General features: G+C 44.4%; 1 protein-coding gene across 4 annotated transcripts in view; it reads left to right on the top strand.

Moving 5' to 3' along the window:
* Nucleotides 1–537: 537 nt before the first annotated feature.
* The window catches only part of TLK2 (tousled like kinase 2), a 72,343-nt gene continuing 58,679 nt past the window's right edge, over nt 538–14,201 (top strand). For all 4 annotated transcript variants that reach the window (XM_083146925.1, XM_083146922.1, XM_083146923.1 and 1 more), the window contains exons 1-2: nt 538–1,110; nt 10,834–10,919. In XM_083146925.1, the coding sequence (XP_083003051.1) occupies nt 10,839–10,919 (81 nt within the window). In that variant the 5' untranslated portion in view covers nt 538–1,110; nt 10,834–10,838. The remainder of the gene's footprint in view (nt 1,111–10,833; nt 10,920–14,201) is intronic.

The following is a 14,201-nucleotide window of genomic DNA, read 5'->3' as shown; positions in this document are numbered from 1 at the left end:
GAGTGTTAGCAATCTGTAAATCACAAAATTGTTCTCTAAATAGCTGGTTCCAATGGCCGTGAGTTGTCCCGCCCAGCTGCTGCCATGTGCAGGGTATGCCCTCATTGTGATCTCTGGGACTTTTATGTCTATATTAATTGAATTAATATACTGTAGAACAGTAAACATATTGCAGGGGTGGTGACGGTCACGTACTGTATGATACAGTACGTGACCGTCACCACCCCTGTAATATGGTATGTGTGAGCTGCAAAACAATCACTACCAGCAGCACGCCCCCAGGTGGCCAGACCAAGACAGTAGTGAGTGTGAGTGTATGGTGTACTCCGTGTGTGACATTGGTGAGAGGCGAGCACAGACAGAGCCGTGCACGGCAGCCACTGAGCCCACCGACCAATGAGGGAGGAAGGCAGCAGCGGCAGCCCGCCCCTGATATCACGTCAGAGCTCCTTGCGGCCGATCAGGGAGGGCACGTGCACAGCCGGCAGCAGCTCCCGCGGCAGAGCCTGGCCTCAGCCAGCGCGCTCCCTGCCAGATGCGCGACCCCGCGACCCCGATCTTGCCGCGTTTTTTTCTCCCCTATCACGGACGCGCATTGTGCTCTGGATCTCGCGAGAAATCCAGCGGTTTCACTATCGTGTTTACACTAATTAAACCCATTACCCCGATAATCCGAACCGAGCCGATCCGGATTAAGTCGGGCTGGTGGTTCCGGAGCGGACCCGATCCCTTCCCGCAGAAAATCACCTCAGCCCCCCCATCCCCCCAACTAGTCGCCCAATTTGACGTAAAAATATATTTTTTTCGGTATTTTGTGACGTAAAATATCGCTGTTCCCCGTTGGACAGATTCCCTCTCCTGGGGTGGGGGGGCCACCCGGAGTTCTCCTCCCCGCCCCCCCATGACCGGGGACCCCGCGCTCGTCAGGTGTGGCGCGGGTCTCCGCGCGTAGGAAAGGTCGGGGATTTACGGCCTAGTGACTGGTGTCTGGCTAAACTCGCCGGCGGAAAGGAGGGAGGTGAGACGGAAAGCAAGATCCCCACCCCCCACAGGGGGCAAGGAGGTGCCGGAGACCCCGACATCTGGGGGCAGAGACATCGAGGGCAGTAGGTAAGATGCAGGAGGGAGATGGAGGCCGAGCACACACCCATGGCCTACACACACACACGGGGGCATCACCCAGGTAGCAGCCTCTATTCCCTAGGCGTCACCACCGTCTTTCCATATTAATATTGGATGGTCTGCCCTATGTGGGCACGCTGCCTCCCCTCATGTAATGTATATGCTGCCTGGGGCTGGGGGTCGGCCTGCAAAGTTTCTGAACTGTGGCAAAATGACATGTAACTCGCCTGACCTGTATGTACTAATATACAGTGTAATGCTGCTGTATGTGATATTAGACAGTCACAAAGTTATGGGCTGACAGCTGTAGCAGAAGAATAGGTGTGATGGTATATGGGGTATGTTCTCCACAACTTACATTGTTGCTTTATTATTCATTTGTTACCTTCATCAGAAACAACACCACCCCAGGTATAATGAGTTGGGCACGTTCATATGTAGTGTGCTCCCAAGCGTTTCGGTGATAGGTGGATTTCATGTCTATATGCCTCATTTCTTATTTTGGCAAATTGTCCTGTGTCCTAGTTTTCATTAAGATCGCTTATTAAGGTGTTGCGGGCTTTCGTTTAGTGCAGGGCAATGCCCAGCTTCCCGTTATGGTACCCTCATTCTCCTTGGTGTGAGAACAAAGTAGCCATGTTTCTGGATGCAGTATGAATGGCACATTGTGCCCATCACAATGAATTGAATCGCCCCTTGTACTGTATGTGAGAGAAACCTGTGGAAGGCCACAGAAGTATTTGGTGTGAAAATGTCAGAATTTCCTCAAACACTGTTGAAGTCCCATGCAAGGTGCTAAATTGGTTCATGCGAGTTGTACATTATAAGGGCTACTGAAATGCATTTACTTGTAGTAAATACAAATGGAGCAGGTAGCATTTTTTGGGTATCACAAAGGGTTGTGATTTTTTTAGAGGGTAGACTAGAATCTGATGTTATGCCACCATTCTCTGTATGGGTGGACAGACCTTCCAGTGGTGTACTGACTTCAATGCTGCTCCCTGTTACCGTAAAGGAAGCCTGTAATAGAAATATGTTTTTCAGCCATTATATTGCAATCTGTTCAATTAGTTGCCAATATTAATGGCAACTGATTGAACAGGACTGTTATTGTGACTGATCATAGGAAAGGACAGAGATCAATGACTGTAATATAAGAACAGATGACTGTGGAGCAGCCTAGTCAAACTAAAAATATGACAAAATTTGTTCCAAAATGTGAAATTAAATATTTAGCACATACTGTACATTCAAATGTTGTGTTTTGTTATCCAATGGGATTATATGAAGTAAAGGAGCCCACACACGCATCGTTGCCGGCGGTGCGATGCTGTACGATGGGGTGCGCGCTCCCGCGGCACCTCATCGTACAGTACAAAAAGTATGTGCTGCACATACTTTTTGTACTAGCTTTTTCTAGCATCGCATCATATGCACAAGGCATACGATGCGATGCTATGTGTGCTAGTTAAGCCCACAGCGCACGCCGGGATCGGTGCGTGTGTGGGCTCCATTATACAGTAGTTAAACTGTTATATGAACAGTTGGCAATATTTTGTGTACCATTCAGGCAGTTGCTCAGTCTATCATTTAAGTGGATTTATGGTTAGAACATTGAATTGAAGGAATATTGATGGAAAGAGATTTGAGGAGATGGTATACTGAATCTTTACAGTTGAAAGGTTGTTTCAGACATTGGAGTAAAAGTTATGATGGTTATGATCTTAATGTGAAGTTGATGTGTTTTTTTTTTTCTTGGGCTGGAGGGGACATAATCCATTAGCTGCGGGGGCTAACTTTTCATCTGGACCCATTCAGTTGGGATTCCACCATATGTTCATCCCCAATGGTAGACTGAACCTTGGTTCAGCATCATAGGCTGCAATGATAAATCAGCAAGAAAGCTGCAGAATTGGGGATACACATGTTGCGAAAACCCCATTGCTTCAGAAGTCTACATGGAATCAATGGGTTTCCGTTCTGTAATCCCAGATTTGTATGTGTGGAGAAAATATGATTTAATTGAATAGCCTTTCAATGTACTGCTGGGATTTTGGCCTGCATTTAATCGTGAAGCAAACGCCATGGCTAATTGAATATACCTGTCTATGTTCAAAAAATAAGCCAAAGATCAGTGCTGTGGGCTGGCTGTAGCTGGTTCTGTATAAAAAGTACTTGGCCACTAAATATGGAAGAAACTACTAATATACATAGAGACTGTATTAAAGGATGTAGTAAATATAAATGACTAGAGATAAGATGGGGACCATAGACTTCATACCAAGTAAGTCATTTTCCAGTTAGTATAGTGCATTTCTTGTGACACCTCTCTGTGTGCCCAGGAAGTAGCCATATGGGTATCCGGTCAATAGGTCAACCACTACTGGCCAGTAGATCGCACATGCAAAAGGTCCACATGCCAATGGCCGACACATGAAGATTACGACATATGATTTATTTCTATTTTAAACACCGTTGTTCTTGCTTCACGATCCATGTCGACATAGGGGTCGATCCTATTGGGTGCGAATGATTTGCGAGTACAAATGATCGTGGCACTGTGCGTACGTTACGGCGGGCTAGATTCGCTTAAAAGCACTCGCAGCTCTATAGGGGTGCAAGCAATTTTAAGAGATGGAGCTAAATTGGGTGCCATTGCCTGCATGAAAACAGCACCCGAATGGCACCTCGCACACTTCGGACCTAAGAGGAATGACCTCATAGCATGAGATTATAATAGTGAGCTGAGTGCATCAAGGCACCGCACCCGAAGCATGGCGAGCAAATGCATTACACTAATTAGGGATCTATGCCGACATAGACACAAAAACGTGGCACTAGCATCTACCTTTTCTCATTGTTAACCTAGTGCATGTCGACCTTTTCAATGTGTTAACACATTGCCTGTCGGTCTAGTGTCTAGATAGTCTATAGGTAATTTTAATCTGGAACAATGCATATGCAGTTTAGGAGTTTCTGCCACTTGCTCTTGCGAATAGAGGCATATGTTCAAATACAGCCAAATACAAAAGGGGTATGGGTCATTGGGTCGACCCAACTTAAATCGAAATGCATTGGATTGACATCTGAAATAAGTCGACATGGTTGGAAGGTCGACTCAAACATTAAAGGAAAATAGTCTACAACTCTCTAGTGGGGAGAAGTCACACACGATTGTATATCAGCAGCCACTAGAATGGAGATGTGCCAGCCTCCAGTTTAACAAGAAAAAACACACAAATCCAGTGGCACTTAAAATACAAGCCTACAATTAAGTTCTGGGTGCAGGGTCCGTGGCCACACCATCCGCTTACACCGCAGTCAGGTCTGAGGTCTTGCAAGACCAGTGTCCTGTGCGAACTCCCGTGATTTCACTTGCGTCTGGCTGTTAGCGGCAGCCACTGCTGTGGCGGTGGTGTGGGGCAGGCTGCCAGTCCGCTTGGAGTGAAGTACAGTATGTCGGTATCTCAGGTGAAGGGATCGATCCTTAGCACGCAATCATTAGTTCGACAATGGCAAGGTCAACAGTGAAAAAGTCAATATGAGTTTTTCAAGTTTGTTTTACTTTTTGGCCTAAAAGCAGGTTTTTGAATTGATATTGTTTGCAAGACCAGTCCTGTGTTGGTCACGATGGCCGCATTCTCAAACCCAAAATATGTGCTATTGTCCAAGGATATTTACTTGATGCACGGCACCCTGTAAAGTTATACATGCTGCTGTTGTGAACTAGAATGTGTCTTAAGTAGTTGTCCCTTTGCATATGGATGAAAATTCCACCTGCTATTTTTGGCTGATGCCTGATCACAGATGTTTGAACCAAATTTACTGTGGTACTAATTATTACCTGTGCCCAAACATGGTTATCCTTTAAAACCTGGACCATTGGGGTTCCTTGAGGACTGAGTTTTTTTAAAGACTGGTACACACTAGCTGATCACTCAACTTCAGAACCTCAGAGTGATTATCTGATCAATGTGTACATTATACACACGTTGCTCTTTCTTTCTCAGCAGGGGCGCGACTTAAATCCTCTGTGTGCTCCCTGCTCGTCTAGCTGTTCGTTTGTTGCTTTGATCAGACGCCAATTACCCACGGCAAATACCTTTGTTACAACAAAGCAATAACCTGGGTTGTTGCCGAGTCAACCATGGTCAGTACTTAGTGTGAAGGGGATAAAAAAAAAAGTGGCCTGTCACCTGGCAGTTGAACCTGGGAAATTTTCCAGGTTGAACATGGGTGAGACCGGGTTCAGGGGCCGTGTAAATTGGTAAACACGGGTCATCTGACCCGGAACCCATTTACACCAATGGGGCGAGCCCATACCTCCCAATCACAATGTCCTGTGGTCAGTTCATAGGCTGGACAGGATGCACATACAGCCTCCACTTCTGTCTACTGTACTATGCAGCAGCGGACCCGAGGATGACGGAAAGGGTGCCTGTGTTTGGCATCCATTCACCTCACGGATAAGGCTGGAGAGGCTGGGGGCAACAGCTTTCCTGGGTATCGGGCTTGTTGGTTGGCGTTGTGGGGGTCCTGACTGGTGGATTTCTCGGCGTTTGGAGACGTCCAGACGTGCTTCTGACAATGTCACCCACCTGACATTATGCCTGGTGGGGGCGCAGTGTATAAGGGGACCCAAAAACCTGCGCGTGACCCGGCATTTTGGTGCAAAAGGTGTTTAAGGCTGCATATGAAATATATGAAGTGTGTGTTTTTTATATATGGCTTTCTTTTCCCAAAAAGAGTCTTTGTCTGCATTGATTTACAGTTGAGGGAGGAAAGAGGTCAACCATTTAAGGCCTTCGTGTTAATGGGAGTCTCTGGTAGTGTATACTTGTAGCTTCAATTATTGTACTGCTTTCTTTTAAAGAGGTAACTTTTCAGATGCGCGTTTATGCGTAAGGTTTTAGGTCATGTAATCCTAAAACCATATATGTGGTCCAAGCATGCCCATCTAAAAATCGATGAATAATATAAATTTTACATAATAAAGAACCAATCCTAAACCACAGTCTATGGAGCCATTTAAAATCAACATGATGCTGACTGTTCCAATATCCTTAGTTTATATGTTGGGATGGCAAATTTGCAATGTTGGCACTGCTAGAAAACTTACAATGGTGCAGTGTACAATGCTCCATCCCAGAATGGCCATTCCATATAAAGGAATTCACACCTGTATATATTCATTGACTTACACGTTGCATTTTGTCAATTTGTTTGCTGGCTCTGTTTTACAGAACTACCAATTTTCTCAGAACAAACAACTGCGCATAAGGGTCCCAGGTCAGCAGCTAAGTGAAAGGACTACTTTAAGAAAATATTTTTTTGGGTGCTAATTCACATTTTTTATATTCAGTAATATAAGCTTAATTATGGGTTAAGTGCTGTGTCACTGAATTCTAAAGAAAGATAAAGAAAAAGCATTTTGTGCAGTATATTAAATAAAAAGGGGGTTGATTCAATTATCAGTGTTGTGTACAGTGCTGGGAGGGAGTTCCTAGAACATTTGCAATCAGCATGCTGCTTGCTTAGTTCTGTCTGGTGGATTTTGTGCCCTGACACGGTGCAAGCTGCATCGTGGAGGCACTTCGGTTGCTGGTTCTTGTGACTAAACACCTGCAAATACCGGCATTTTCTGACCATTAGCGCACTGACTAGAATAGCTCTGGGAGCTTGCTCGCTGAGCGGTTTACAGCGTTGAGAATTGACTAAACCTGAGTTGCCAATACACGCTCCGTTCTGGGCATCCGTTCTGTACTTTTAAAGTACACATCGTATCGCATCGCATGCCTTGTGCATGCAATGCGATGCGATACGATGTAAAGCTAGTACAAAAAGTATGTGCAGCACATACTTTTTGTACTGTACTATGAGATGCCGCGGGAGCGCACATCTCATAGTACAGAACGGACGGAGCAGGAATGGAGCGTTTATGGGCTCCTTTAGATTTATCTTCATATCTGTCCGGTTGGAACAAAAACATGGTTATGGATGAGTGTCAGTTTTCCAGCATTTTCCAAGCAAATGTTCAACTGTCATTTGCTCTCATCCATAACCATGTTTTTGTTCCAACCAGCCAGATCTGCAGATAAATCTGCGTGTGTATGGCCACGAAGGTCTTTCATACTGCCATTTGGATATGGTCAGCCACGATGTACATTTACACTGCCAACCAGAAGTCACCCAAAAAACCCTTTAGGATGTTTATTTGACGAGATTTATGCAGTCATCAAATATTTATATCCTTACATTAATCTGTATTAATAAAACATCCCAATTCTACATACCTAATTGAGTGAAGCAAGTGAGAGGAAAAAAACAGTAATACTGGTGATCTTAAGATGATTAATACCCCTTTTCCACTAGGCAAACTGGGATTTTGTACCTTTCCCATTAGCAGCCCGACCCGGTCTAAAGCCGGGCGGGTGATGTCGTCTGGAGGCAGGGCCGGGGCAGTGTTGGGAGATAAGAGCGGCTTTGTATTGCAGTGAACTGCTCCCGGGTCTAAACGTGGTATTGGTAAAGATTTTCTAGCCTTTGATTAAGGTCAGTGAAGCTCTTGAAATTTACTCACGCATTGTTCCAGAGGGTTTTGCATGTGTTTCTTTTGAATGTGCTGTAGGCACATATTGTGACATACGCATGCACTTCTGCTGTTCACACAGGCAGCAGATTACTCTGCGGAATCCAAATGGTTGGGAGAGAACGGACCGAATGCAATGGTTTGGGTTTTTTTCATGGCCACCACTAGAGGATGTCCAACAGCAGCATTTTATTTGTTCTGCCATTCATGCACCCAGCAATCTAGAGGTGAAAGAGAAAATGTGTACAAACTCGCTACTGTAGGAGATTAATACTAGTGTTCATTCTAGCACCGTGTACTTTTTAAAAACCAGTGCAGTTCCTCTTTCCTGCCTGGAGTGTTGCCGAAAGCCAAAATAAACACTTCAGCCTGAATGTTTATTTTACAGCCTAATTAGTGTTCTAGCATCCCGCATTGTATCAGGGACATTTAATATTTATTGCGGTTCTCAGCATATGGTCACTAGTTCGACACTATGAAGATCAACCACTAAAGGTTGACAGGGCTTATTAGTTTGACACATGAAATAGGTCGACATGGCTAAGGTCGATACAAGCATTAGGTCGACAGTCACAAGATGGACACTAGTTTGTCAAATGCTTTTGAGCCACTAGTACCGACAGGCGGTAATTCATACCCTACCATCCACTAGGTCGTGGATAGGGAATATAATAGTGTGCCGATACATGCAGTCGACCCTAGGTTATGACCCATACCCGCAGTTCTCATGCCACAAGAAAATATCTTTGAATAATTTTTCATTTCCTCTATGTTGTCTCTTAAGCTGGGTACACACTCAATCCTCCATCCAATCCAACTTGACACCGTTTCAGCATCCAATCGATGTGCACACAGCTGTCCAGTTTTGCTGCAGATCTCCAAATTGTATCTGCTGAAAGAACTGTCACTGTTTACACTCTTCAAATGTTTTGCACAGTTACGGTATAGTGGGTTGCCAATGTCTAGGTCGACCACTAATCTTCAACAGTGACTAGGTCAACGCCTGGAAATGGTCAACATACCATAAGCTAAATTACCAGAAGGTCAAGTGTAATGTTGACATGGTTTTTTAACATTTTCTTTATGTCAGCATGGGCACAGTATAAGGGTACCTTGTCATCGAAACACTATTATATTCTCCCTCTATGCCCACTTGGATAGTAAAGTATGAACCAAGTCGATCTACACCCAAAAAACGTGAAAAACTTATGTCAACCTTTTGAGTGTCAACCATGTCCATTTCAGCCTTAAGCGTGTGTCAACCATTTTAGGAGTCAACCTAGTCACTGTCGACCATTAGACATTGTCGACCTAGGGACCACATATCATTTTGCACACCAGCTGAAACACACACAAATTTTTATTAGAATGGGCAGAGCTGCTTGGCACCGTATGATGTGAGCAGGCAAAGAAAAGGTTATTTTAAAATGAGAATGTGTAGGTGTGTGTGTGTAGTTCTCACTATTTTCCAATAACTGGAAGCCAGGGTAATAATACCAGCAGGGGTCAACACAGCATGTAGGGCCCTTTGCCATAATTCTAAGTAGCCCCAAACTGGGCTGTAATCATTCGGAAAATGACAATCTCCAGCTCCAATGTGCTCAGGGTTACGCATTGGATTGGAATTGGAGGTGAAACACATGCGATTTGGGCCTTTTTTCATCCAATTCCTTGGCCCAATGCCTCAGGAATCAAAGGAAAAGGGACCAAATTGCACAAGTGGATTGGCATTTGCCCTCACTCCCCAACTATTCATGCAAACCTGATGGTGTTCTGTGCAGGGTTATGGGAATCCACAAGTCTTAACTCAAGAATCCAGTCAGACTGACCTTGAGGAGTACCACGGTGAAGGTGACTGGGTCATTCCCTAGAATGGCAAAACTGATATTGTTGGTAAACCAACCCTAATGTAAATATTTTCTAGATCACAACTTCACTATTCTCTTTCAAAAGATATTGGTCATTAAATTAAAGAAAAGTATTGTGAGCATTACAGCAGTAACATCCAGAATAAACTTTCTCCTACCGTGTTCTCACTGCAAGTGAGAAATGCCGGGGACTGTCGCGCTGGACCCCCATTCTCACTGCAAGGCAAATTCCCGGGTGAAGAAGTTCTACCCGGGAATTTGCCTTTTAACACAGGTTTTTCGGCAGTGTGAACGGGTCGACCCGTGTCTGCATACCCGGATCTCAGACACGGGTAAAAAGAAGGGTTTTACCCGTGTCTGAGATCCGGGTATGCGACCTGTTCACACTGCCAAAAATCCTGTGTTCATAGGAAAAATTCCCGGGTCTACATGCTAGACCCGGGAATTTGGCTGCAGTGAGAACGGGGTATCCCTTCTATTGTTACAGTAGTATTCTCTGAGGTATAATTCTATTACAAGGACTCCTTTTGCATGGGGAATGGAGCTTTTCAAAGTCTTGGTTGTCACCCTAAACCAGTATATGTCCCAATGTAAGTCCCTTAGGATTTATGTAGAGACCTTTATATAAGACAGCAGTTTGGTTAACACTGGCTTCAGAAGAATGTAATCTGTATACTAGTGAGATATTTGGTATTGAGAAGTGTAATTACCAGATATAAGTCTGTCTGAGGATGTGACTGATTGTTTGATGATTAGCTTTTCTTTATAGTTAGTGATGATTTAGTATTTGTGTGGACATTGTTTAAAAGCCTTTTGGTATCTTAGAGCTGATCAGTTATATTGGGACCCATTTATCAATTATGGGTTGCAGTGTAATATTGGTGCCAAAAAGCACATTGCAGTATGTGATAATACCAACAGAAAGTATTCTATAACTGGTTGAGTATGGAATACGCGGCAGTGTATGATAATACCAACAGAAAGTATTATACAACTGGTTGGGTATGGAATACATGGCAGTCTAAATCCCCACAGTCAGGATGCCGACTTTGCCCAGTAAGTGTTTTAACCCGAACCACCCCTCCTGCAGCCTGAGCGACCGTGCCCCCCCCCCCCCCCCCCCAGTATCTTTTTAAAATGTCAAACTAAACATGCGTTTTTATTTTTTTATAAAGTATACGCTTAGAATTTAGAGACTCCTATGACTTTTATCCCTGTATTGATTACTCATTTCTCTATCGATTTTCATTGTAGTGGAAATGATGGAAGAATTGCATAGCCTGGACCCTCGGCGCCAGGAATTGTTGGAAGCAAGATTTACAGGAGCCGGTGTTGCAAAGGTAAATCTGGATATTGTCCTTCAGAAGACAAATTTGTTTTTATTTTATTTTTGTTTGTTTGTCAACTGGTGGTTAGATAGAGTTGCAACAACAAATATTTGACAAAACATATTGGAAAAGACACATGTGTAATAGTTGAATGTAGTACTAAGCTTCAAAATAATCAACACTTATTTTGTTTTCTTGAAAAATCTGAAATGGCACAGGCAATTTTATTGTGCCACAGAAGCTCCGAAAACCAATTGGAGCTAAAATGTATCTATTGTCCTGTGACCTTTTTACTGATGTAGTAGCTGTGTGCACTAGGGGGTATATTCAATTGACGTTGTATCCATTCCAACATTCTTTTGACGGAATGGATCCGACATGGGCTATTCAATGCAGCAGCCAAATCTGATTATACGATTTGGCCGCTGAATGTTGCTCATCCTGCCAGCGCGGGGACCTCGTGAGCGCAGGGGCAGGGTGAGCAAGGCTGGAGGGTACGGTAGGCAGCTGACGGCAGGGCGGTGCCATATGAGCTGCTGCTGCTGCTCACCCGTGCTGTCCTCCCTGCCTCACTCTGACCTAATTTCAAGTTGGATTGAGATTGCCAGAAACGCGGCCAAAACCTGTCGTATTTGCATTTCCATCAAAGCAGGTGGATTCGCGGCTATTCTGCCAATCCACCTGGTTTCCGGCAGGTCGGAAGGTTCTGACCTGTAGGACAAAACAGCTAGCATTAAATAAGTCGGAACTATTCTAGACGAAAACTGTTGTCTTTTCTACAAGACTGCCGTTTTTAGATATATATACCTAGGTGTACACTGATAAGCCATAACAAGAACACCACTGACTAATGAGATGAATAACATTTGATTCTCATTACAATGGCACCTGTCAAGTGGACAAATATATAAGGTAGCAAGTGAACACTCCGCTCTTAATGTGGATGTGCTCGAAGCAGGAAAATGGGAAAGTGACTAGGTCAGAGCATCTAATGAGTGATCCCAGTATGCAGTAAAAAGTACCTACTCCCGTAGTGGTTCAAGGAAAGCCAACCTGTGAACAGAAGACAGGGTTATGGGTGCCCAGGGCTTATTAAAGCCCCTGGGGAGCGCAGGCTTGCCGCTCCGGTCTGATTCCACAGAAGAGCTACTGTACTGTAGCTACTGAGATTGTTCTATATTATAGAAAAGTTAAATAAACAAATTTCACCAACACACCCTAAGTCATCAGTAAAAATCCTTTCTACATGATAGTAGCAATACAGAGACCTTGGTTACATACATTTGTAAAGTTTTGGTAAGCCACCGGACACGGCAGGGTGTCTCTGCTTTGGTGGTCCTAAGCTACCATACATAATAGCACCTACTTCGGGAAAAAAACACTTGTGTTTCTAAACAGAGAGCCCACCCACATGGAGGCACTCCAAAAACCTCTGATATGACACTATAAGGATCAGCATGCCTCTGGCAAAAGTGATGTGCAAAATGGTAGTTTATCAAATCTATGTATTGGTTCATCGCAAGTACATGTTGATCTAGACTAGAAAATGAAAATCAATTCTGTGTATGATAGAAAGGTATCAGAACACACAGTGCATTGCAGCTTGCTGTGTGTGGGGCTGCATAGTCAATGACTTGTCATTGACTATGTAAACTATTTTGGTGGTGAACCTGTAATCACCACCAAAAGAGGTTACAGTGGACCCATGAGCATCAATACTGGACCGTGGAGCAATTCAAGCAATGGCCTACTAAATTACATCATTTTTTTACATCCTGTCAATTATCTGGGGACTGTGTCGTTTACCTGAGTAAGAGATTACCCATTTGTGGCATGCAACAGTGGTTCTCAAACTCTGGGTTCCGACCTTCTCAGCATGGGGTCACGACTATTTACATAATTTTGTGCCTCCACAATGCTGTATGTGCTGTCTGCTGACTACACATGTGATGTGATGACCTTCTGCAGCAAAATTGTTTTTGGGGGGTGGGTTGGCTTGCATACTGTGGGGTTTACCTGCTCACTGGCCGGCGAATATTCAGGTCTGAATCAGGAAGGTCTATGCACAGTGCCGTGGTGCCCACTCATCAGTGGTTCAGACAGGTAGTGCTGCACATTCAGCCCACCTTTGTTCATCCATATCTCCAGGATATAATCTTGGTTCTCAGGATTCTTCAAAGGGTTCCTTTTGAGCCTTTATACTTGGATGATCACCATTAGCTAACATGGGAAACTGTTTTAGTCTTGTGCGTGCTATCTAACAAGGACAGGTACTCTTCCACTTGAATTGCATTGTTCTTTGTACTTTGCTCAACTATATTCCAAAGGAGGTCACCGGGTTCCATATCCGTCAGGAGATTGTGGGTTCCCTTTGACTCCACTGACTATGTTGCCTTTAGTCATGCCTTCCGACAATTGGAACTCCTTTTTACGGCAGTTCACGCATTGGTCAGGGTCCATTCTATAAAAACAGTTGGCACTTCTTGGGTAGCCCATCGTGGGTCCTCTGTGGAGCAGCCTTGGCTGATGCAGCTTTGGATCCTCAGTGCAGCTCAGAACTGTTCCTGCCAGTAAAGGGACAGCTCTGGGAAGTCCCAGTGTGTCCACTATAGGCTAAATATAAAAACACAATATTTTACCTGTAAAATTCCTTTTGGTGCTGTTTTTTTTTTTTTTTTGTTAAAGCCATTTTGGAAACCGAGCATTGGCCCTCACGCTCCTCCTAGTGGACACTCTCTCTTGTAGGTCTATGATCACCATACCACTCAGTCCCAGTGTCCAAAATCCTGTTTCTTTCCTAATCCCCCTCCCCCTCCTTTTTTTTCTGTGGGATATTAAATTAGGTACTTGTGTATTATCACGGCGCCAATTACGTTGTTAGAGTAGTGTCCCTGTCAAAATCATCATAGTGTTCCTGCGGCCAGCGTAGTCAGTGTCCCTGTCAGTATCTGCATATTGTTCCTGCCTGTTCGCGGCTAGCCAGAGCTTACATAGTTAGCGTAGTCAGTCAGGCGTCCCTGTTGGTATCAGGTTCGTGTTCGCGGCCATCCGGAGCTTATGTAGTTAGCGTAGTCTGTCAGCGTAGTCAGTCAGCGCTTATTACATTGCTTATTACATTGCTTATTACATTGTGTGGGAACCATTGGGGGTATAAAAAGGTTGGGAGGACGCGTACAGTGTCCCCTCGCGGGGCACGCCCCGCTTCGGGCTGGCGTGGATAGTGGGTGTTTGAAATGGAGGCGTTTGCCAGTATGTAACATGGAGCGCTGGCAAATGCATCCTTTATTGTGCATG

The sequence above is a fragment of the Crinia signifera genome, chromosome 6 (genome assembly GCF_055691185.1).
Source record: "Crinia signifera chromosome 6, ASM5569118v1, whole genome shotgun sequence".
NCBI lineage: Eukaryota > Metazoa > Chordata > Amphibia > Anura > Myobatrachidae > Crinia > Crinia signifera.
The sequence above is the reverse complement of the archived record's forward strand: the minus strand, read 5'-3'. Positions and strand labels throughout refer to the sequence as shown.